The 26182-nt window shown below is 38.3% G+C and overlaps 1 protein-coding gene across 2 annotated transcripts in view; it reads right to left on the bottom strand.

The window, feature by feature from the left end:
* kif6 (kinesin family member 6) overlaps positions 1-26182 on the bottom strand; it is a 95402-nt gene that overhangs the window by 57480 nt on the left and 11740 nt on the right. For both annotated transcript variants that reach the window (XM_026944259.3, XM_034308143.2), the window contains exons 5-12: positions 24783-24892; positions 20088-20217; positions 14772-14978; positions 13329-13472; positions 12391-12477; positions 7704-7807; positions 4309-4414; positions 847-997 (exon numbers count right to left, since the gene is read on the bottom strand). In XM_026944259.3, the coding sequence (XP_026800060.3) occupies positions 847-997; positions 4309-4414; positions 7704-7807; positions 12391-12477; positions 13329-13472; positions 14772-14978; positions 20088-20217; positions 24783-24892 (1039 nt within the window). The remainder of the gene's footprint in view (positions 1-846; positions 998-4308; positions 4415-7703; positions 7808-12390; positions 12478-13328; positions 13473-14771; positions 14979-20087; positions 20218-24782; positions 24893-26182) is intronic.

The following is a 26182-nucleotide window of genomic DNA, read 5'->3' as shown; positions in this document are numbered from 1 at the left end:
TTGATCTTGTTCAAAATATTTACTATCGTCACCTAGACCATGTCAGAACCCCAGTCATTTATAATGTACATACTGAACCATTAATCTGCCATTCAATACACCCTTAGAAACAAAGGTTGAATCTCACATCTTAAAGGGTTCTTCAATTTGTCCCTCTGGGGGAACTCCTAAACATTCGATGGAGCTAGATTGATCCAAATAAGCCTGAGGATTTCCTAAGAGTGTACCTTGCATTTTTACACACTTAGATGTAATTACTGTGTGATGAATGGTAGAGACTACACAGATGGAGACAAATTAAAGGAAAATCAGTGGCTCTGTTATTCTGTGCATTTAGTTTTCTGGCATGGTTTGGGGCCCCCTGTTACTTTAGAATGAAGGGTCACTGCAAATCTATAAAAACTTCTTCTGACTGATGAAACATTTCTATCCTGATGGGACTCATCTCTTCCAGGATGACCCCGCCCCCATCCACAGGGCCTGAGGGATCACTGAATGGTTTCATGCGTATGAAAATGTTGTAAATCAAATGCTGTGGCCTTCACACTCACCAGATTGCAACCTAATTAAACACCTATGAAGCAATATCTTAGACAGCACTCTGCACTGACTGAGGGAATATCTTTTGGAAGAATGGGGTTCATCTTTCCAGCATAGTTCCAGAACCTTTGGAATTTATCCCAAAGTGTATTGAAGCCATTCTGGAGGCTTGTGGTGACACCTTACTAGGACACTTTATGTTGGTTTATTCTTTTAATTTGCACCTGTAAGTATCCAGCACATACAACAGGATGAATTGTACTCAAACCACACTCAACAGGGATATGTAATTTGAATGAAGGATACTGATCTCATTGTCACGCTGGGTTAGCATGTCCTTCAGTTTGAGAAGCTCTCTGTTGGCTTGGCTGTCTGGCCTGTCTGTGATGCTTGATGATGGGAGAGGACTAATATCATCAGATCCCTTCTGAGTACTCGGTTCCTCCCGCAGCCTCGCCTGCAAACAGCAAAGCACCTGTTAGCCTTTTGTGTTACTTCATTTTTTTTACTATGAAAAAACATATAAACGCATAAACAATGAGAGAAAGGTTAACAAAAATAGCTTTATATTTGTTTCTCATTGACAAAATATACAGTGATGTTTAATATTGAAAGCATCTGAACCTCAATATGTAAGATGCATCAGTGATACTGTCTGAACTAGTAATGAGCACAAGTAGTTAATTAATAGATATAGTATTAGGCATAGAAAGTGTGTTGGCCTGCAGTACAAGCACTAAGTGACCCATTCGAACCCGAGTGTGCCAATACTTTATTCTTAATAAAAATAGAGAATGTGTGCATGTAAGTGTCAGATGAAGTAAAGAACAACAACAATGCAAGATCTTTAGCAATAGTTAAGTATAATCACATGCCATATGAATGTCAAATAGTGACTAGTTTAAACCAGTGAGGTTGAATGCTCGAAGCTGATTGGTCAGGAGGTGTGGATTATTTCGTACAATAGCGCGGCTCGGACAGTAGTTCCGGATGTAACATGAATGACAGGATAATATTAATGCGCTCTTTGTAGTACATTATTGTCTCTATAGTAACAGCTGATACACAGGGACTTGTATGGCAGACGCTTCACGTAATCTACGACTAATAATAAACAGATTTAAAAATGTTTTATTTAACAAAGTAAAACCTATAATCATTGAAGTGGTGAAGTTTTGTTAGGAGATATTTATTTAACATTTATGGAAGGAGGCTTGATTGTAAGTGCTTTGTAATAGTCAAAGTTTTCCAGCTCAGTAAAGTCTTCAGGACAGTGGAGTTTATGCTATCTGGTTTCTCAGTAAAATGGGAGGCTATGAGAGAGAGAGAGAGAGAGAAAGAGAGAGAGAGAGAGATAAAGATGGATTGAGCTGGTGAGGGAAAGACTGTTTAATTGCAGCTATAACATAAGTGATAACAGGAACTAACTTAACGTCTCTCAGACGTTCCACAACAATTAATCCATACATCAGTAAAATGCACAATGTGTCATTTGTTAATAAATTAAACACTGTAATTGTTCGCAAATCACTGTGGTATAAGCAGAATAACACACTCCAGAGCGTGCAGATACACAAAAATAATGCACTTTGGGGGTTAGCAGCACTTTGCTTGTGCATTGTACTCCCCGGTGTTTATGATTTTCATTTCACAGCATGGTCCGTTGTGTATTATTCGTGTGTCATTCCATGCAATTCTAACTATTAAAGGTTCTATTATCAAGAGCCAGACAAACGTTTCTCTTTCAGAAAGGGTTCCAAGTAGAACCCTCAACTATACAAAGAACACTTTTTCCCCCTAAGATCATAGATTCTACAACTCAATTATATTATACCCTATGAAGTAAGCACACATAGTGTGAATAGAGGGCCATTCAGGATTTCACACAATTGTGCGGTGGAGGCATAAAAAAAAAAAAAAAAGACTCCTGTACAAAGATGACCTGAAGTTATGTGGATCCTGGGTGACCTAAGAAATGCCAAAACCTAGCAACAAGTAAACATTACCATTCGTAAATAAATAAAAAACAAATATGAAACAGTAACATTTATGAAAAAATTATGACATTTCCTCCTCATTATTTTCTTTTCTTAAGAAAGTGACACAGTTTTCACCTTGTATAGTTTGCATGAATACAAAGTGTAGCACTCCTGCTAATCTGTCTGTGGCAGTATAAACTTATAGGCTAAATAATATTCCAATGCTAATTTCTTCAACTAGCTCTCTAGATTCATCAGCCTAAAAAAGGGAAATGTTGTGCTTATGTTATTAATTTGTTGTTAAATAAAGGAATTAATTTAATTAATGCATCTGGATGTTTATTTTAAATACCAAGTAATTGATTACTCTTTTTTTTGTGCTACAAAAAAGTACTACAAAATAACTCAAAGCACACATTGCTAGTCTGGACAAACAATGGAATACACAGAGGGAACTCCTAATCATGGCTACTGGACGTGCCAAATCCCTCACGTCTGTATACATGTTCTTCTGTAACAAGACCTAATCTTTTCTTTAAAAGAAGGAACAAGAACCATAAAACACATTCGGATAATAACTAGCCTTGGCTGTGACAGAGGATATATAAACACAGATAATCTCAACTTATATGACCCATTTTTAGTGTTCATTAAAAATGGAAACTGCTTGGCCCAATGCCTTGTGCTTGGTCCGCAGTGAAAGCAGACATGTCTAATTTAAACTGTGTAAGGGACGATGTGGTCAGGGAAACGCAGACTATAGCCAACCAGAGCGTTAATTAGAGTCTCAGTGTGTGTGCAAACATGCAGCTTAACCTGCCAGCTAGTGTTGTGTATTCTTGACTAACATTAAGAACACTGAATAGCGTTTGTGAGAGTGCATTATGGATACGGACTTTCACAGGAGAAGAGTTCCTGTTTTTGGCTATGAGAGGAAAAGTAGCAGGTAGCAAAACGTGGTGCTGGGAAGGTGCAGCCATGGGGTGAGTGGAAACATGAAGACAGCACAGAATGTGATATATATATCACAAAAAACAAGACTACCAATAGAAGAGAAACTATGAGTCAGATCTGAGTGTCAAAGTGTCAAAAAAACTACAGGCATCTGAAACCCAGACCTCAAGCATGTTATCCAAATTCTTCACCATTGTGAAACCAGAGGGAATAATCTGCTGACCATTACTGCAATTCTTGAGTTTTAGCTTAAGCAGATGTCTTTTTTGAGTTTAAGTGTTTCAAATACTTAACTCCTCCCTTCTAATTGGTCAAGTAAACAATACACAAGTGCTAGAATGTGAGGTCCAGCGAAGTCCAGTTTTCCACCACAAACTGGACATGCAGTGGTTTTTATGGCAGGATAGGAATCCAGTGCAGCTGTAAGGTCAGCCAGATGCACTTACCCTGGTTTATCTGTCATAGAGGAGGGGTTGCTGGTCAGTGGATGGGCTGAGGATGAATGTTATTCACTTCATATGTACATTCAGTTTATGCTTATTATTTCCAAAATGCCCCACAAAGACAGCAAACAAGGAACAATAACCTGGTTTTGGCAAAGCTGAAGTGTAATCTAGTGAAAAATGTTTCTTTTTGTTTTCGCCTTCTACTGAGAAAAAGAGGGAAAATGCTGACAATAATTGGCATTCCTCTATTAACTGAATGTCATTTTTTATAGTTTTGGAAAATAAGACTCAAACAAGTCACTCACGTTCAGTTAAGGAATTGAAAGCTAGAACAATAACCAAACAGCAGGATACAAAAAGCACTTGGAACAAACTTGGAGAAGGCATACCTTTAAGAAAGAAAAGCAGTGCTGGATTTTTCTCATATCTGGTCCTAGTTCCAGAGTCACTTCAGGGTCAGGATCATCGAGAAACACCTTAAGCTGGTTTTCAATCCTACAGCAACACACACACACAAACTTATTAAAACCTTTTCTAAAAACTGTCACATATTCCTATCCTAGTAGGGACATTTGGTCCACACCAAGATATAAAAACTAACAAGATACACAAAGGCAAACACATTTCTACTCCATGCACTAAACACAAATACTTGCGGTTTCGGTGATTGATTTATCACCACGTCCATCGAGTATCAGCTCAAAACCTAAACCCCTGTCACGAAAAGGGCTCTAAAACAAATACACAAAACGAAAGACTGCACGCTCCCTCTTCCTACCCTTTAACACATAAGTTTAATCAGCCAACACGAATGTTTAGCTCTATGCTACAAAATGTTTAAATTCTGCTTTGTGTAAAAGCAAAACTATTTACTTTAGCATGATCATGGCTTCCACAGAGATGACCTGTTGATAAACTACTGCATGAAGACCCTCCAAACAATAGCGTTCTGTGGCCTGGACAGAGCCACTGGAATCAAAGACGGCTGAGAGGCCAGACTGCTCCAAACACAGACATGAACGAGCTCTCTCCAGATTTCCACTCCAGCATGTCTCGTGTCAATAGGAACAAAGTTTACACAAATGAAAACTTTAAACAAAAGCCCGTGCTTGGATTTCAGTCTCCTGGAAGTCATCAAGTTCATTCAGCTGGAATCCGAATCCAATACATCTTCACGCGGGGTGTTGGAGTGAATAGCCGCTGACTTCTGTGCCTATAGCTGTGTTTTTTCAAGGTATTCTAAATATTCGGATGGTGTACATGGTGTATGACTATGACAGGTATAAGCGTGCTGTGTCCAGACCACCGTTTTTCTGCTTCAGCAGTCCTGTACGCTTGGCCACCGGACAGCGCCACCTCATAAAGAAAATATCCATCACGACCGTCATCAAATCTGTCTGCTACTGGCACATTCAGTGGGACAACATGCATGGTCAGGAGGACAAGTTAATGTGTGGTGTGATGGGGAAAATGGGAGTCATCATCAGTGAGGAGAGAGGAAACCTTAAAATCGAGATACAGCCACAGGTAAAGACATCAGAGCACTAGAAAGAGGTGAGGCAAGCATTTCTGAGGCCCACATGTTCCCTAACACATGCCAGCACTTCTACCAGTCCAAGGAGTGGGAAGAATGTAATGGGGAATCAAGACTTTTGAGGGCGGGTTCCTGGCCAACCTAAGCACGCAACTGTTTTTCACAGTTAATTCTAGACACAGTATGTGTAGAAATCTAATCCGACTTAAAATGCTGACACAAAAAATTAGTGTCAAAAGAAGCTATAAAATTATGACATAAGCTAAAAGTCTTGTGTAAAGCAAAGGTGGGTAAGTTCCTCATTTATACTTATCTTTATGTTTAATATATTCAAAGCACCTCCAAATACACCCTCTGTTCTCAGACTATTTTTGGCCTGTGCACTCATCTCCATAGCTGCATAGCTATGTAACTACATAGCTAGGTCTACTTCTGGAAGAATTTTGGTTCTTCAATGCCCTTTTCCAGATCTGTGCATTGACACAACCCTATGGAAAATATCTGCCATGCATTTCTCCCTTTATTTATTTTCTTCTGACTTCGTGACCATTTGCTACAGATGAACATTTGCTATGTTCATCTTTGAGGTCATGGACATTTCCTTTTACCTTGCAGCTTGTCACTTTTTCACTAATATGTACCATCAGCTGTGGGTATGTAATGGGACTGGGATCCTGCAGGACCCAACAAAAACATCATAAGAGCTGGGAGCTAGATACAGAGACAGTGAGACACAGAGAAAAAGCACTTTTCCAGCAACAGTCTTACTTTAAACTTACTTTAATTGGAAGAAATACTGAGCTGTAAATTTTGCCTTGATTCGGTAGTAATTTTAAATTTAAAAAAAAAAAAAAAAAGCCCATTGTATTGGTGTTATTTTTATTATGAAGGAATTTTTAAAGGCCCATCTTAATAGTGTTGTTTTTATGGCTTATGGTTTTATGGTTATTTCCCAGTAACAGCGCAGAAGCATGAATCTGGCACATGTGCAAAAAGCTATCATAATAAAAAGTAAATTGGACATTTCTTCTACATTTTTAGTGGTTGCTGGCTCAGATATCAAGGAATAACTAATATAGAAACGTTTTTAATTACTGATACAAATCTCAGGACCATAGGTGTGTACTTTACGCATTCACTCACTCACTCACCAGTAATGACCTCATCTTGGTCATGGTTACTGTGGTTTAAATTACTTATTTGTTTATATTTTTAATAGAGCTAACCAACTTTATTGAAAAAATAATAGAAAATAACACTTGGAGTGGCACAGCGGTGGAACAGCTAGCATTGCCATCTCACAGTTCCAGGGTCCCTGGTTTGATCTCGAGCTTCGGTTACTGTCTGCCTGGGGTTTTGCATGTTATCCCTATGTCTGTGTGGGTTTCCTCCCACATCACACAAAACATGCCCGTAGGTGGACTGGTGCCTCTAAATTTCCCCTAGGTGTGAATGTGGCATTCACCTGAGCTTATTTTCATAGCAGTATCATAGCAAAGGAACTGAATACTTGTGCAAAAGTGATATTTTAATGTTTTATTTGGAATAAATTTACAAATATTTGCGAAAACCGTTTTTATGCTTTTTAAAATTATGGGTCTTTTTTGCAAATAGATGAGAATTGGTTGAGAAAATGAATTTAACAGTGAGACTGTAATAACAAAATTAGGAAAAAATGCACTACAGATACAGTCTCATTATCATGATTTAATGCTGACTGCCTAGAAATAACAACAAACATATCACATATCCTGGAGCTGTTTTATCTCCATCCTCTATTAGCTCTTAGTGATAAACAGCCTTAAGCAGATCAAGATTCCCCGCTGACCTGAGATGACTGCATCCAAGCACGCTGCTGCTCTGACCATTACACACATTTCCTCAGGCTCAGAATACACACACAGCGGCCGCTGGCCACATGAACCTGCTGAACTGCTGAATCTGACTTGCGGCATGTCACGGCTGCTAATTTTAATTTAAACCCACATGCCAAAACGGGTTACTGGAAGATAGTAAGCGTTAACTGAATTAAAAATAATGGCATATCAGTACAGCAGCCTTTCCACTTAGGAAAACATAAAGTCAGTTTGACTGTGGAGAACAAGTCTTTTTTATGTAGAGAGAAAAGACCATAATAATATATTTCTTTTGAGATATTTATAATTTGAACTATCAAATTTTGGACTTATTAGTATCATTGGACAGAAGACTGCCTTACTGTGTGAAGCATCTAATTAGGTCAGTCAGTACCTCTGGATCTCTTCTTGAGTCAGGTCATCACTTCTTTGCTCTCCAGTCACCATAGCAAGCTCTTCTTTTAAGCCCTGGATCTCCTTCTTCAAACGAATGATCAACTGTAAAGACAGAGAGAGCAATGATTCATGTGGGCCCCTGTCCTTCTTTTCTGCATTATTAGCCAACAAGGTGTGTGTGTCCTTTACTATAACTGCCTTGCTACTCATGATATAGCAAAGGGCAATTGACAGATTTTTCCTCAAATTCTGATATAGCCTATTCCTTTGTTAGCCAATTGTCTCCCTATTGTAATGACAGCTACCACAATTTGTGTCCCAAATTTCCCCTCTGTGGGATCGAGCCATCCATTCATCCATCCATCCATCCATCCACCCATCCATCTACACCATATGGCCAAAAGTATATGAACACTTGACCATTACACCCATATGTGGGCCTTCCCCAAATTTGCCACAAAGCTGAAAGCACACAATTGTCTAGAATGTCTCTGTATGCTGCAGAATTAAGATCTTCACTGGAACTAAGGCACCCAAACCTGTTCCAGCATGACAATGCCCCCTGTGCTTAAAGCGAGGTCCATTGGACATGGTTTGCCAAGGATGGTGTTGAACTCAGGTGACCTGCACAGAGCCCTGACCTCAACCCCAATGAACACCTTTGGGATGCCAACTTTGCACCAGGTCTTCACACACAACATCAGTGCCTGACCTTGCTAATGCTCTTGTGGCTGAATGGGTATAAATTCCCACAGTCACACTCCAAAATCTAGTGGAAAGCCTTCCTAAAAGAGTGGAGGCTGTTATAGTAGCAAAGGGGACCAACTTTAGAATGGGATGTTCAACGTACAAGCACATACAGTATGATGTTCAGGTGTCCTGACTTTTGGCCATATAATACAGCAAAACCAGACCCCCCAAAAAAGATGGACTGTCCTTAACATAACCAACCAACAAGATCAGCTTTTCTACCAGTTTGCTAGACAGTCAGAAGGCTATACTGGTTAACTGGCTAAATCAGCACCAGACCATCACAAACCAGTGCAAACCAGCTTAGGCCAGCATGGAATTCATGTTGGTTTAAGCAGTTTCCCAGCAGAAGCACAATTCATTACTCACGGATCAAGAAATAAAGAGAAACCTAATATATACCTAGGGGAAGGACTGCTGTGCCATTATTATAGGATTTGTCTAGTCTCTGAAAATAAAACAAAACAAGTCATGCTAGGTCAAGGAATATACTTGAAGCCCTAATTTACTAAACGATTGCTTGTATAAAAACACATGCAAACTTGATAACAGCTTCACAAAAAAAATTTTAAAAACGTGCAAACTGAAAATCTCTTTGTAAATTAATATAACCGGAGGGCAGGTACAAAATTCATTCTAATTCTGCACACAATTTATCAGATTGCACATGTAAATAAGCCCTGTTTGGGATCTTAGTAAATCAGGAGCCATTTTTAGACTAGGTTTTATTTTAAAAAAGAATTAATTACATAAACACATATTGTACATATTCTTTACAGTGAAAACATGTAGACATAGTTTCAAATCACCCCTAAACAACACATGACCTCAGGCCCAAGCTACATACAGCTTGTAGATAAGGAGCCACAAAGCTGGTGGTGAATGATAGATCTCTTGATGAAACAGGAACCCCATATTGCTACACTAACATGAAACAAACATTTTCACTTGGAAATTTAGTTTAGCCAAGGGAGAATCTAAAACTGTCATTCCAAACTCAGAGGGACTTCACATAGTCACCCAATTCCCAGACATCTCACAAAGCCATAAAAGAAAGGACAAGCAAAGTAAAGTCTTCAAAGACACACTACCAGGTTACCACTAATATCCAGACAGCCTCTCTGAAACAGGGTCAAAAGGTCAGCTTAGGTATGACCCCACTACAGCTTATGGCTTGCTTTCATCGTAAACATCCAAAGAGGATCAAGCTAAATCTATGGGGTTCCCAAGCCAGGGTCCCAGGTCATCCATCCAGACATCCTCTTAACTTTGATCATGGACGGTCATGGCCGGGGATTGAAAGTCTCCTGGGCTCTGCAGACTGAACTTGATACTTTGTGTGTGTTTTGGAAGCTAAACAGGGAAAAGCCCCTGCTGATGGGGGAGCCGAGAGTCATTACTATAAATGGAATAGTGGACAGCATCAGTGGCGTCAGGAGACGGGGTGCTCGCATATTTTCTTGTATTTACATTTTTCACCGTGTCCTTAAACGTTTCAACTTTCCCTTCCCTGTGTTTCCACATCTGAAAGATCTGCATAAACATACAGTCAGGCAGATGGACACTGACGCAGACCGAATCAAAGTGGATGGAGAAATTCCGCTGAGAGAAACAACTATATACTAGCATCCAGACAATTCTTGCCACATAGGTGATAAAGGTTAAAGGTCACACTTTGTCAAACTAGATAGACTTTGTGGCATACAGAAGACAAGTACGCCCATCCACTTTGCCAGAGTCAGTCATTTAAATTTACATTTTGAGTTGATTATGGTCAATCATAAAGAAATTGGATTCCAGATTCCACTAACGCAGCTGTGTGTGTTGCTCAGTGGTTTTGAGGACTTTTTATGGTCACGCCTCTGGGTGTCTGGCTCTACCCGAACCCAGAAACTACATCTCGGCAACCAGCATACATCACGCCCTGAGGCTCATGCAAGATGAGGCTCCGGGTCCAGTGAGCCAGGAGTTTTATTCTGGACTGTGAAACCACACAGGAACCACAGGAGCAGCATCAGCTCCAAGTGTCTGAGAATAAACTAGCGGTGCATGCAGAGTGAGGCACTGCAAACGACCAATGACATCAATATCTGTACAAAAAGGACTGTGGTAGATTCTGATTTCATGGTCTTCATTTACAGAATTGAAATGGTCCCAAAACACTGACAAGGCTGACTTGATTTATAGGTTTACTTAGTTTTCAATTGTAGATTTAAAGATAGCTGATCCTAAGTAAATAAATGGCAAATAAATGAGGTTAGGCAAACAAGATTAAGGGTAAAACAGATATCATTTATGTTTATGTGTAAGCACTCTTTTGAATAGGAATAATGGACTATCTAGGGTTCACTGCACTAGTCTTTAGCTAAATAAACGAATCCAAAACAAGCCCTTGGCTGTCTGGTCAAGTCAAAATATCTGTACAAATCTAATTGTTCTGGTCCTTCAGGGCTTTGAAGAGTCATGATCCTCTGCAGGAAAGGATCAAGGAGGATCAGTAAGTGCTTAGTGAGCACTGATCCATGTATTGACTCCTTGAGGAGATGTAGGTTTATGCCTAAGAACAATGAAAAGCAGCAGACCATGAAAAAGAGCAGCTGCTCATATGTGCTTTACTTTAGTATAAATAACTGTGAAGCATGAAGCTCTTATATGCGATAAAGATAAACTGAGAGATAAGTTCTTATAGGTGAGAAAGATAAACTGAGTAGATTCATCATTCGTAAGACATGCTTTAAATGGGCTCTAGTCTGGGGAAAATAGTCTCTTTGTTCCTGAATTTGCTTTAGCATCCTTCTTTTTAACTACATGGCTGTTTTATGACGAGTGGGTGACTGGGTAGTAGCTTCTGAGTCAAACGGTAGCTGCAGGATATGAGCTGTGCCTCAATCTCTCCCAGGCAGACACCAGTTCAATTAACAGGCAACCGCAGACTCTCTTAAAAATACCTCTCTGGGGTTCGAAACTGGGCAGCCAAGTTCTAAAAGCTGTACCAATGGAAAAGAACTAGGAGAAAGAGGGTAGCTCAGAGTGGAGATGATTACTGGCCATAGGTGAGAAAGGTACATTCTGTCTATATGCCTTCATGTGGAAAGTCTCTATGCTAAACTGGATAACAAGCTCTATCAGCTCTGATGCAAAAAAAAGATTTTCCTGCCTTAACCTCCCCACAAAATGTTCCATAAGAGAAGATTCAATAGTTTTCCTCCAGTGAAAACAAATCAGGAGCATTCGCTCATTGCGGAATGTTTACTTTCGCTCTCAATAGAGTCAACAGTCACACTCAGGAGATGATGGATGAGATGCAGGCAGGCTGGGGAAGCCCACTGTATCCCTAAACGCAGCCAGGGTTTAGAGATCAGCTTCACGCTAATTTGGGGAACCACACAAGCCAAGTGGGTTTGGTTTTGCAAATATCTGGCTCTCTAAAGAGTACTATATCCACTTAACAAGCAGCTGTTTACCATTTAAACCAGCATCAACAGCAAGCCGTCTTTGCTATATGGTGGTTTCGTGTTATTTAGTAAGCGTGCCTGCGGCACAATATATGCCAATGAGTGAAATGCCATAACAAAATTTCTGTTTTCTTTCAAAATGAAATGAAAGTATGATGCAAGCTATTGAAAACATTCAAATGTTGTTTTTCCTCGTTTTCTCTATGTGCAAAGACTTGCAGCCAGTCCTGCTGACATGATGGTATGAGGACCATGTAAGCACAGGTGTGAAGGAGAAGAGGACTCTATTCCAGTTCCACCCACTCAGCCAAGCACCATCTATTTGCCAGTTTCGAGTTCCAGATTTATGATTCATTTCTAAGCAAATGTTAGGTAATGAGGGAAATGTGATGCACACAGCATCTGAAATGACGTGCAAGTACAAAACACAGGAGAAAAATATACTGACAAAGTGGAAAAAGGACAGGCATTCAGACTCACCAGTGATGGGTCTAGCTCCTCGTTGAGGAGAGCTTCATTTTTAATCATGGCCACTCTCTGAGCAAAACGGCAGGTAGAGATTGACTCCTGAGATAGAGCCAGATGTTAACACATGAGATTTGAGACGATACATTCTTTTACTTTGAGATCCAGATTATTAAGGTACATTGCATCTACTTTCACTGACCATTTTTATCAAGGTGCCTACTATATAGGTCACTTTGTAGGTATATAATTACTGACTGCAGCTCATCTATTGCTATGTGTGGTTTGTGGGCCCCATCTCCCCCCCTCCCATCTTCACCCCAAACATTCTCAGTTCATGACTAACATGGTAGCGGACCCTGCCTGGGTTTATATTTGGATCAAATAAGCTTATGGATCTCAACCTGGCCTGGGCAACTTCCCTGCTTGTCCCTCATCATGGAAGGGCTGTTAGATGTGTATCTGGGGCAGCAGAGTTGTTCACACCTGCCTATTATACTTGAACAGTTATAGACTATAGCTCATTTTCCAGTGCATACTATGTTAATCATATTATAGTCCTTTAGAAGTGTCAGTTTCTGACCACAGGACCAATGATGACTGGATATTTTTGGTTACTGGGCTGTCGAAAACCCAGTAGTGACAATGACACGGACTAGTCAGTAATTGTAAAGCTACAAAGTGCACCTACATCAGAGATGACAAAATGACCAAAGAGTGTAGATCCAACCTATGCATACCTTCCCATGCTGCTACTAGAAATTCAGAATGACCTGTATAACTGAAACCATTTACAGACATGCTTTCTTCTTCTATCAAATCAGTTTCCTCTTATAAATTAGGACTACCAAGAGATTCTAGAGACACTGCAGTATTTGTATTTATAATGGGCTGTAAGTCAAAAAAAAAAAAAGGCAAACAGTGAGTAGGTGTTAAATGTCATAAAGCATTACATCGACATTCCTCTTATCCACTGACACCATGGCGATCATGGTGGTCATGCAGTTGCCCCCGAGACTGTCTCTGAGCACAGAGGTCATCATGGAGTTTCGGTAAGGAATGTGAGAGCGATTCTTCTCTGACAGAGCTGTGATGACCTGTAATAAAGCCATTAATAGGGACATCACTGTAGGCAGTGTCTATTTTCAGCACTCTGTCACACCTTTATCTTTAATTAACATTCTCTATTTGGATTAAAGGGACTGTGCAAATTTTGCTCACAGTCTACACTGCCTATAAAAAGGAACACCCCATGCTAACATTTTTGGTTAAACCTCAAGTTATGGGATTTCTTAAAATATTCTATAATTAGAAAAAATATGAATAGGTGTGAGTGAATTGAGATATGTTCATGCCTTTTGACGGATATGTTCATGCATTTTGACTTGATTGGAAACAATGTAGATTTAAACCGAAAAGGTCTAGATCTTGATCAATCCTACTAATATTATAATGATAACAACACTGTAATCTTAACTGATTTACTCTCCAAGAACAACTTCCCTTAAAAAAAACATACTAGATTTAGGTCTTAGTGGAACACTTCCTTTTCAACATTTTTCCCTATTTAAATGTCACTGTGTACCTTTTGTAGAGTGTATTATACCAATAGTGAATATATTGTAATAAATCATAAAAACTATGGGGAGCCATAAGTGTAAAACATGTTACCAAACCAAAAACACAACAGCTAATTGAGAAACACAACCACAAATTTGAAAACACAACAAAATTTACTCAAAGCGGAAATGGTATGTCCTTATTCATATCACATGCTCCTAGCTGATTGGCTACAGCGTGTGTCAGGCAGAGAGACTGTAGAAAACTGAGATCTGGAGGATGTACAAGCAGAAATGAATCTATTGATGCTTTTATTCATACTTATTTTTAATCAAGGGCATTCATATAATGTTAATTTAGTTATACAGTAAACTTTGCACTGCATTAATATGAGTATGAGAAGGCTGAAAACTCACCTAAAAGAAGCCTGGTTATTCAAAAAAAAGAATTATTTCTCACTATAATAATATAAAATTCACAGTAAGTCATTTTTTCTAAGCTAAATATATAACAATCAGAAAAAGCTCCATACTTTTACTTTACAATACTTTGAGATAGTTATACACCATGTCCAATCAGCACCAAGCATCAAGTAAGGACCAACCATTTCTGTTTTCAGTTGATGCTGTTGTTTCTGAATTTGTTGTTGTGTGTTTGGTTGTGCTTTTGTGTTTATGAATTTGGTTCTGTTGTTATCTTTTCAGATTTGCTGTTGTGTTTTTGGTTTGTTAATGAGTTTCGCACTTACGATCCACGGCAAGAAATTCAACAGGTTTAAAAATTTTGACAGACATTATCGCAGAAACCATTAGAAACACAGCAGTGTTCCCTCTGACCTGCTCAAGGTAGTGCAGAGACAAGTTGATGTACTTGGCCTCGGTGAGTGTCTGGCCCCCCACACCGGTCTTTCCCACCCTCTCGGAGCCGGCCAGGTCCACCAGGTGTAGCTTGGAGCGACGTAACGTGGCTGATCCTGGCTCACGGCTGCACAGGTGAATTGTGAAGATGCAGTGAGAGCGTGTGGAGGCCTGATTCATTGGGGTCTGAGAGATGACAGCCAGAAAACACAAACAGTGCAGGTGAAAAGAAGAGCATGACACTAAACATATATACGTGAAGTGTGAACAATATTTTGTTTGTAAAGTGCAGTAGATATGGCCATCAGTAATTCAGTTATACTGTAGGTCTTTTGTATTAGGTTGAGGATCAAGGCTATATGAGGACAAAAGTTCACAGATCAAAGCAAGTGTGAAAAAATTTAAGATAAATCATGGACACTCTTACCCCTTACTATTCAGATTGAGAACCCAATCTCAAGAAAAGGAAGCTAAGATATCGGCTTATCAGAAGATGACACTGTGAGTGGAGAGTGAGTGAGAGAGACAAGCAAAGTTAATGAGGTGCTTCACATCTTTAAAAAAAAAAAGTTTCCCAGATTAGAATCGACAGGCAACATGTGTGACTAATGACTGGTAAACTATAGTAATCTGAATTCATATTAGTAAACATATCAATGGAGAAGTGCAATAAATATGAAGTATAACTGCCTACAGTGTACCATTAATATATTGGTTTGTCCATAGGAAAGAAGTCCACTAAGTTTTATTGTATGTTTACTTTTATATATTACCACATCGAGGTATACAAGGTATACTATAAGAGATGTCCATGTGGTGCCAAGCAACATGTTATTTTGATTTTAGATGTACAAGTAATATTTATATATTTAAATGAGGATCAAGTGTAGTTTCAATTAAACTTTCAAGTCAATGTATAGAAAGTTATATTGCTCATTATTAAGAACTAATAAACACTAATTGGATGTACTAATTGTAAATCACATGGTGGTATGCAGTGTGTAGCATTGCTGTCTCACAGCTCCAGGGTCACCATTTTAACCCTGAACTCAGGTCACTGTCTATACAGAGCTCTCCCTGTGTCCATGTGGGTTTCTTCTGGGTTCTCTGTTTTTTTTTTTTTTCTGACACCCCAAAAACATGTATGGTGGATAAAAACTTGCCCTTAGGTGTGAGTGAGTGTGTGAATGTGTGTGAATGGTGCTCTGAGATTGACTGGCATCCCACCCAGGTTGTATTCCAGCCTTGGACCCTGTCCTTCCTAACATGTGGACCTTGTTCTGGGTTCAGCAGCTGTGTTGCTGGAAGTGATTGCTGCATATTTAGTAAATTTAATTGCTTAATTTTCCCTCTTTTGTCCTGTCTCACGATTGATTTATCAAGAAGGGAACTGAAACCTAGGCTGACAGCTACCTAAACTCAAAGTCCAGCTAAACAGAAAAAGAAAAGTTGGACTATATCATATTTTCAATTCCACAAAGTGGAGCTTGGAGGAAAGGAAGCTAAGACATCGGCTTATCAGTAGATGACTGTGTGAGTGGATTGAGTGAGAGAGACAAGCAAAGTTAATGAGGTGCTTCACATCTTAAAAAAAAAAAAAAAAAAAAACAGAACCATGTGTGAGTATCCTTACAGATTAGAATCGATAGGCAACATGTGTGACTAATGACTGGTAAACTATAGTAATCTGAATGAGGTTCTTTCACAAGAGCCAAAAATAACCAGGTCACATCAGGCCAAACCACAGAGACAGCGGCCTGGTCCTGCGCCAACTCAACGGGATCTTTTCTTCAATGAGTAAAAGATGAGAGACTGTGTGTAGCCTCAAATGACACATTAAAGCAAAGGGAAACCCCACAGCTAAATCAGATAAAGGCCTGCTATATTTGCAGTGTGATGACACACAGCACTCTGCTGATGAAGTTCGTGCTTGCTGACATGCTCACAAGACTTTCAGCACACATCTCCACTGATTCAATGCCTTGTTGATTTAGGGCCGTATTCTGAGCTGGTGATGTGAGTCAGACACTTCAGTCATCTTTGTACATTTGTCTCAATTTTACCATTTAAGCTTCACTTAAATTACCTACTGACCAGTCTATTAAATATTACCATGTTAGTAAAAGATATAGGCTGATCGAGGAAAGAAAACAATTTTTTTCACGTGAACTAGAAGTCCAACCAGCAAAATGTCCAGTAAGCACTGCAAGGACTGTTTGGTACAAACAGTAGCAGAAAGTGTAAATCTTAGGGAGGGATGAAAATGATTATCATAGTGTCATATATGTTTAATATTGTCCTCAGTAGTCTCTATTTTTGAACCAATGTGCTGCTATTGTAGTTGGGTACAAGTTCAATTTTCTCATTTTGTGTTTGGTCTAAAAATGCATGTGCATAAACCCCCTATGGGAAGCATAAACCCCATAGAAAGTCACCCAAATCCATTGAAAAACAAATGAAATACAATAATATTGAACATGTAAATATTAACATCTGTACAACATGATCTTTGCAGAAAGTCTAGGCAAGGTTAGAAAGTTAATAAAAATATTTCCACATTGATTTGGTGAAAAACTGTATATTTATACTTTCTCAAAGTTGAGGTGTCAAAGTATGCACCCAATTTTAGTCAAAACCTGATTTTTCATCTTTTTGGCTGTTGAATTTGGCCTCAGCAACATCTTACACGATTTCCCAAACCACCACAGATGTTGTCCCATTTTTGCCTTGTATAACAAAATCTTTCAAACATTTTCATTTTATGCAGCATGTACAATATTAGAATTAAATTGAATCAAATTAATTTGGCACTCAACGCACTTTTTGAACTCTCTTCTTGTTTTTAAGAAAACAAACTGCCTTTTTTCAATGAAATTGTATATACAGTTTATGTACACCCACATCTAATCAAAGCTAACCTTGTAACTGTACTGCTTTAAGCACTGAACAAAATGTGTTTCCATAATATAATTTTTCAGAAAACATATTTAGCCCATATCCTATATACCATTTATGTACTCCACATCAACTTTCTGCACTCCACAGACCGACAGCCTTGTGGCTTTTTACACCACAAACATCTGAATAAACACTGACCAAATCATGAAGAAAACAGCAGACATCAATCTGAGCTGACAGGAACATTTATTTGCGCAATGGTTTTATTATCCTCAATTTTTCTGGATAATCCTATGAAGTTCAGAGGTTTAAACCACAGTTCTTGTTTACACTTTAAAAAAAAAGCCTGACCCTGGCCAGCCCACCAGGCCACACACCAAGAGCAGCTCCTGATTCAGCAAGAACCCCAACGAGCCACAGCAATCAGCTGACACCGGACAAAAGATCAGGGGTGAACAGAGGGGACTGCGTGTGGAGCTGGCCCTGGACGTTTCCAACCAGGTGGGAGAAGAAGAGAAAAGATTGCATTCACAGCCTGAACAGGGGGTCGTTCCCTGACCTGGTAAGAAGTGGGTGGCTAAGCCTTGAGGCTCATGAGCTCATCGCTTCCTCATCAAAGTGAAGGGTTAGATAACAGGGGGGTGACTGAAGGAGCACCACAGGTCCTTATAGTACAGTGATTCTGGAAACAAAAAGGCCTGAAGGAATTTTGCAACAAAGATCCTTTGGTATCGAAGATGTTTTGGTATCCTTAAGGTATTGAAACAAGTACAAAGTCAGAATAAAAAAAAACACAAATGCTTCAAAATTGGCCAACTTTCATCATACATCCTCTCAGTATGCTGAAATCATTGCACTATGGGGTCACTATTTGTGTTGTTAACACATTCACATGAGACTGCAGCTGTTGGGTTTAGCTGGAATTAAATAAAAAATGCTGAAGGAGCTTCCAGACACCGCTTAAGCGCCCAATCAACACCGCTCAAATGCCTCATAAGTAAGGAATAAAACAGTGCTGCACGCTATTATAAAAAAATAATCAACAACAGGGTGATGTGATCATCATGTGATCTGAGGACCATTACTATAAAGTTGATTATTTTTCAATAACAACACATCCAAGTGTTTTATAACTCTTAAACCACATCAACTTGCCAGTATTAACCTTTTTTATTTAATTAATGAACAACACATGGTACTTTTTATCCATTTATAGAAATTACTTCCTATTATCACTTTATCAGTCTCTCTTTTTTTCTCTCTTGAAGTTAATAAGACAAAAAAATGCAGCTTGTCATTTTACCTAGAATTCGGTCCCTGTATGGTTGTTGCTATAAAAATGTAACATACCGAAACAAACACATTAATATAAACCAAGCTTATAGCTGGAACCACTGCCAGAGCTGCTGTTATAGAAAATGAATCAATCAGAATCAGGAATTCAGCATTGCTGGAGTACTAAAGCATATTATTCACTCAGTAGTAAGTGAACTAACATAAAATGTAGTTATAAGATTGAGGAATCTAAGTCTAGACCCACCCATGGATCCTGGGAGTTTTAGCATTAAATGTATTCACCCATCATAAGACGTTTATAAAAGTTTCATTTCAAGATTGATCAGAGGCGTATGCCGAGCCGAATTAATGCATGAAAAGAAATCCCTGTGTGTCTTATATTAGACTACTTTTTAGTGAAGCCTGCTGTAGAGCTTGTAGCACTGCTTCATTATGTTATAAAGAAAGCACAACAATGATAATACAATAATTGCACCATTACAAGGAAGCTTATAGATAGTTTTAGAAGATTGACAGCTCTGTAGGTATAACGTGAGAAATTATCCTGGCTGTGCGCATTTGTTTAATCAGCGTAGTAAACTGTTGGTGTCACCTGAATGACAAAAATATGTTCAAATGTCCTTTGGCAAGTATGAGTGAGTGAATGAGTGGGTGAGGGAGGGAGGGAACAAGTGAGGACTGAGTGAGTGAGCAAGTATCAGGGAAGGAGGAAGGAAGGAGTAAGTGAGTGTGACTGACAGAGTAAGTGTAACTGATTGAGTCAGTGAGAGTGTGTGGGTGAGTGAGTGAGTATAACTGAATGAGTGAGTGAGAATGTGAGTGAGTGAATAAGTGAAAGAGGAAGTGAGTAAGTGAGTGAGGGAGGGAGGCTTAACTATAGTCATAGAAGAACCAATGAGCACTTGTCTCTTCTGAGGCCACCATGCTGGAGAATGTTGCAACTTACTGCCAGACATAATGTAACAGTGCTGTGATAGTTCAGCTTTCAGTGCTTTGCTCCAGGCTACAGCAGCAGTAAGTACAGACAGTACATTTAATATATATCCCTAGATTCTCTGGCACTCATTGAGGAAAAACACTGCATTTCTTGGTAGTCTTTACCTCTGCAATCATGCGATTGGTGTCGCCCAGGAAAAGCAGATTCAGAGCATCTTCTTCATTGGCTGATGGTTGTAATGACAGATTCTTGAGGTGAATGTTCTGCTCAGGATCTTCCATTATTGTCACCTTCCTTGTCAAGGACAAAACGTAGAACGGTGTGAGTCATGAAGTACAATGGATATAAAAAGTCTACACACCTCTGTTAAAATGGCAGGTTTTTGTAATGTAAAAAAATGAAACCAAGATAAATAATGTCAGAACATTTTCCACCCTCAGTGTGAAATTACAATGTATAAAAATTAAGTGAAAAACAATCAGAAACATTTTAGAAACATCAGAAACATTTTAGAAACATCAGAAATATTTTAGAGAAAAATAGGAAAACTAAAAAAGTTACAATAACATGGTTGCGTAAGTGTGCACACCCTTTTATAATTGGGGATGTGGCTGTGTCCAAAATGAACCAATCACATTCAGTCTCGTGTTAAAAGTAATTATCATACAGCTGTCATTAATGAAATTGTTCTGATTAACCCCAAATAAAGATCAGCTGTTTCTTTCCTTCACATTTTCTTGGTTTCATCCGACTGCTGAAGCCATTACAAAGCATTTACTGTATCTCACTTGTTGAAAGAGATCGATCAGGAGAGGGGTATAAAAGAATTTCCAAAACATTAGATGTACCACAGAACACCGTAAAGGCCATCATCAACAAATAGAGAAAATGGAGCACCACGGTGACATCACCGAGAACAGGGCGTCCCTCCAAATTTTATAAAAGGACAAGACAAAATCTTACCAGGGAAGCTGCCAAGAGACCAACAGCAACATTAAAGGAGCTGCAGGAATATCTGACAAGTACTGCTTAATCTCTGCATGTGACAGCAATCTCTCATATTCTTCACATGTCTGGGCTATCGGGTAGGGTAGCTAGACAGAAGCCCTTTCTCACAAAAAACATCCAAGATCAACTAAATCACCCTAGACCATGTGGCAAAATGTGTTATGGTCTGATGCTTCCAATTCCAAAAGGTTTAATAATTAAATAATTCTAAAAGGTATGTTTGGTCCAAAAAAAAAAAAATAAAAATCAACAAAAGAACACCATACCCATGGTGAAGCATGGTGGTGGCAGCATCATGCTTTAGGGCTGATTTTCTTCAGGAAGAACTGGGTCTTTTATCAAGGTGGAGGGAATCATGAATAGCTACTAATACCAGGCGATTTTAGTTCAAAACCTTCAGGTGTCTGCTAGTAAGCTGAAGATAATAAGGAATTTCACCTTTCAGCATGTGACCCAAAGCATACATCCAAATCAACAGAGGAATGGCTTAACCAAAAGAAGATCAATGTTTCTGAATGGCCTAGCCAGAGCCCAGACCTAAATCCAACTAAAAGTCTGTGGAGTGACCTGAAGCAGGCTGTGGACAGGAGATGCCCTTACAATCTGATGGATCTAGAATGTTTTTGCAAGAAAGAGTGGGAAAATATTGCCAAGTCAAGATGTGCCACACTGATAGACTCTTACCCAAAAAGACTGCATGGTGTAATAAAATCAAAAGGTGCGTCAACAAAGTATTAGTTAAAGGGTGTGCACTTATTCAATTAGCTTATTATGAGTTTTTTTATTTTTCCTATTTTCCCCTAAAGTGTTTCTGTCTGTTTTTTCACTTCATTTTTAGATGTTGTAAAGTTCTGACATGATTTATCTTGGTTTCCTTTTTTTACATCACAAAAACCTGCCATTTTAACAGGGGTGTAAAGATAAAACTCAGCTCAAGCAAACCCCAAGTGCGCAACTTACAACACACATGCTTCGTGGTGACTCCAGTACTGGGGCACCACGTGGGCTTGCAACTCTTAAAAATGTAATTTTTGAAACATTCTGATTATTTACTTAAACTGCTTTTTTCCTTTTTTTTCTTTTACTTTCTTAATTTACTTTCTCACTTACTCAATTTAATTTTAATATCACCATCTTATTGATATTTTCTTCTTCTCATGATCTCCAGGAAATTCAGCTAGTGCAACTTCCACATATGACTTTCAAGATTCAAGATTCGAGATTCAAAGAACTTTATTAATCCCTGGGGGAAACTGCTTTGCCATGTTACAATTGCTCTCAAAACTCAAAACTTGTGGAATATTCCAAATATTTTATAGGGGTGAATGTGGTTTTTCATAACATATAATGGATGGTGCATGCAAAAATAAATAAATAAATAAATAAATAATGAGTTATTACATGGATTTACACATTGATATAAAATATGATTTTTGGAGTATTTTATTGATTATATTTCAAGGTAAAGTGTAGATATAGTGGAAGCAAAAAAAATGTTTTTTTTTTTTTTTTATTTCTAAGTGCCGTAGAGGTTTTATTAATGTTTTAAGTTATTTATCTGAGACATGCACATATGTTGTTGTGAAGCACACTTTACCTTTGTTTAAAATATCTTTTACCTTTACTTTACAAATATATTTGTAAAATGTAATATGAATATCACACATACAGCACCCGAATCATGGAATCACCCATATGTATCAACTGGAAGGCTTATACAGTGTGATAATAAACTGACTAGCTTTGTCGAAACAGACAAATAAATTCCTGCTCTTGTGCAGTAGCTCAGTGCTGAGTGATAGTTTGTACAGATGATAGAAAGTGGCTTTGAACTTATGGCTTTAGTGGCATCCAACTGCTTGATGAAAAATGGCAGATGCCTGAATGTTTGCATATTGCAATCATAATTGTGTTGGTTTATCATTGAATTGTGAGCCTGGAAAATCTGGAAAGCTGGAATAGGAAAACCCAAATAGGAGTTAAACATATATGACAAATGAGGTCTGCTTTTAACAGTAAGCGATAAAATGCGCCACCGCTGCTCAATTTCCGTAAGGGGATTCTGTCAGTGGGTCCATCCACACTGTAGTCTAAACTGTTAACACCCACAGCTTCTGATGGCTCAACAGCAGTATGAATAAAGACATGGAGAGAAAAGGAAGAAAAAGAGAAAACAGTCTACTTGTGACAGTGAATTTCAAATAGCTCCATGAAAGTTTAGCTTGTGTGGTCAGGAGTGGGCATTGTCTATTTTCAGCAGCATGTAATTAGCGGGACGCAAGGCCTTGAGCTGGATCCCCAATGAGAGAAGACAGGGAGAAGAACGAGAGTTAAAATGAAAGAAAAATAGAGGACCAACAGTAACACACATGGATCCAAGTTAACTACAAAAAGGTCTGTGTTTATTAACTAATAAATCAAAAAGATAAATTAAGGCCAAAAGAAAATAAGAGACAGAGAATGAAAATAAAGGGCTACAGCAGAGAGGTAACATAACTCAGAAAGACTTCAATAAAAGGAAAAGAAGACAGCAGATATATTGAGAAGCAGCTCTTGCTATGTGTATTACAGCCCACAGGCACATCTAAATGAAATCTTCTGACCTACAGTTGACACAAGTATCGTCTCTTTCAGTCCCTGAAGTGTGGTGTTATTCTACAATCCTGTTTAAAGATGTGACTTCACTCAAATATTACATATGCTGAAGTAATAAGAGCAACTACTGTATTTACTGTTCATTTGGGACACTGTTGTAAAACCCAAAGGTAAAAAAAATATGCAAATACAAAAAATATGTTTCCTTTAATAAAACATTTGAGGTCTTTAGGACAACCACTGCTATACGTAAAACATAAAACACAACAGGACATGCTGTTTTAGGAAAATAATCAGTGATAGGGAGGTGTGAAGCAGCACAATGTAAAGCAGAGCTACTGTTACCATCCAAAAGTTAATAATTTTCCAATAGCAGCACATCCTGAAGTATTTGATTCTACTTATACCACAGCAATTTGCCAATGATTACATTTTCTTATTTATTAAAGATTGATATCATACTATTTTTTATCAGGTTATAGGTTACATTTAGTGTCACAAAACAAGATATTTGTTGTTATCACTTACTGTATATTATAACAGCTATCAATAATCAGTCCCTCACTTTCTCTTGAAGCTAATAAGACAGACAAAATGCGGCTTGTCATGTTACAGAGAGACAATAAAGTGCAAAGTCTTCTGTCCTGGTGGAAAACTTAAAGGACCAATCTTACATCTGGAGACACTAGAGACTCCTTGAAGAAAGCTCCGTGAAGAAAGCTTCACCATCTCAACAATATTTTTGTCTGCTAAATAACAACACGTTCTTCAAATCTGTTTATTATTAGGCTTAGAGTTCCTGTGTCCAGGTGAATCAGTGGTTGTTATAGAAATGATAATGTATTAGAAGAACAAATATATTAATTAAAAAAAACTGTGGTTTGTCAGAGCTTCTTTTATAGAAAATTAATCAACACCTTCTGACCAATCAGATTGGGGAATTCAACATTGCTGTGATATAATGGGTTTTAGTCCATCTAACTAAATTATTATATAACGTAAAGCAGTGGTGTACAAACTGACCCTCATTGGGCCAGTGTGACTGCAGGTTTTTATTGCAACCACACAGGAGCCACCTGTTTCTACCCGTTTCATCAGCTGATCTTGGTCTTCAGTCAAGTATCAGGCGTAGATCTGTTGGTTGGAGTGAAAACCTGCAGCCACAACGGCTCTTTGTGATAAGACTGGACGCTACCATTATACAGTAATTGTCCTATGCAGTATTTGTATAAAGTGAAACACAGGGAGATACTAACGGTAAGTCCTCCAGATTGGATGCTTCATGTCGTGGATCTAGAAGGTCGTATCCCACCTCATTGTAGATCTCCAGGTAGGATATGTGCGTGGTGTACACCATGCTGCTGTCCTGAAAACAAGGATCAAAGTTTTTCAGTATGGTTTCAAGTTTTATGATACCTTTAATAACTTGGAAATGTAGTAACTTATAAACGTATAAAAAGACAAAAGGTTTATACCACAGCTTCAGTTTAGATCTGTAGACAAAACATTAGACTAGCCAAAACATTGCCACCACAAATGTATACAGCTGAATGCAAAAGTTTGTATCTCCCATGGTTTCTGGATGACCAAATGAAAATGAAAATCCAAATCATATGGCAAAATCAACAGTAAATTAGTCTGAAAAGACATTTTTTCATGTCCCTTTCATTCCCCAGACCTGATTTGAAGAAGGAAGGACATTTGTATGACATCTGGCAGAGTTTTAACAGCCATGTCAAGAAAAATGGGCAATGATTTGCCAAGCAATCTGGCAGACTTAGTACAGAGATGGCAGGAAGAAAAGGGGAATTTTACAACTGAAAGAATGAAAAAGCTGTTCAGCTTTTCAGATGTTGGAAGCAGTTAGAAAGGCAAGGGCTTGACATACAAGTTATTAGAGAATATTTATATCACATTCAGAAAGGGAAATGCAAACTTTTACACTATCATTTTGATTTTTGCACTATAAATCTTTTTTAACATACACTACATTTCATATACGCGACACGTTAAATATATTATTGGTATAAAACTGACTTTTTTGTCTTGATAAATCATGTTGTTATTAATTATTATTACACACAGCCCTTTTGAATTCTCAAATCTGATTAATTTTCTGTAACAATGGTTGCTATGGATTCAAGGTTTCTATTAACGTGCTGTTTCTAATACGTTATCATTTCCGTAGTAACAAGTTATTCACAAGGACTTGTGACACTCCACATAATCTAAGAGTAATAATAAACAGATTTAAAATCGCTATTTAAGAAAGATATTTATATGTAATTGCTGATATGGTGAACTTTTCTGTAAGGAGATGTTTAATATTTTGGAAGGAGTGTCCAGTGTCAGTGCTTTGTAGTAAGAGGTAAAAGTGTAACTTTATGTTTTCTGCCACGGGAAACTTTATGTTTTGCAGTTTCTTGGTTATAAGCTGCATGTCTTATTCAAGTGAAAGTGAGGGAATGACTGTTTATAGCTGCTATATTGTAAAGAAATAACTTGTTTCAACTATAAATGGGTCCAAAGTACAACATGTTGTTCTTTAATAAATAAAAAAAATGTAATTGTTGTCAAACTGCTGTGGAATAAGGAATAAAACACTTCAAGATGTGCTTTCATAGAAAAATAATCAACTTTAGGGGGCTAACAGCAA

Source organism: Pangasianodon hypophthalmus, chromosome 10 (genome assembly GCF_027358585.1).
Source record: "Pangasianodon hypophthalmus isolate fPanHyp1 chromosome 10, fPanHyp1.pri, whole genome shotgun sequence".
Classification (NCBI taxonomy): Eukaryota; Metazoa; Chordata; class Actinopteri; order Siluriformes; family Pangasiidae; genus Pangasianodon; species Pangasianodon hypophthalmus.
Note: the sequence above shows the minus strand (reverse complement) of the source record. Positions and strands in the feature narration are given on the sequence as shown.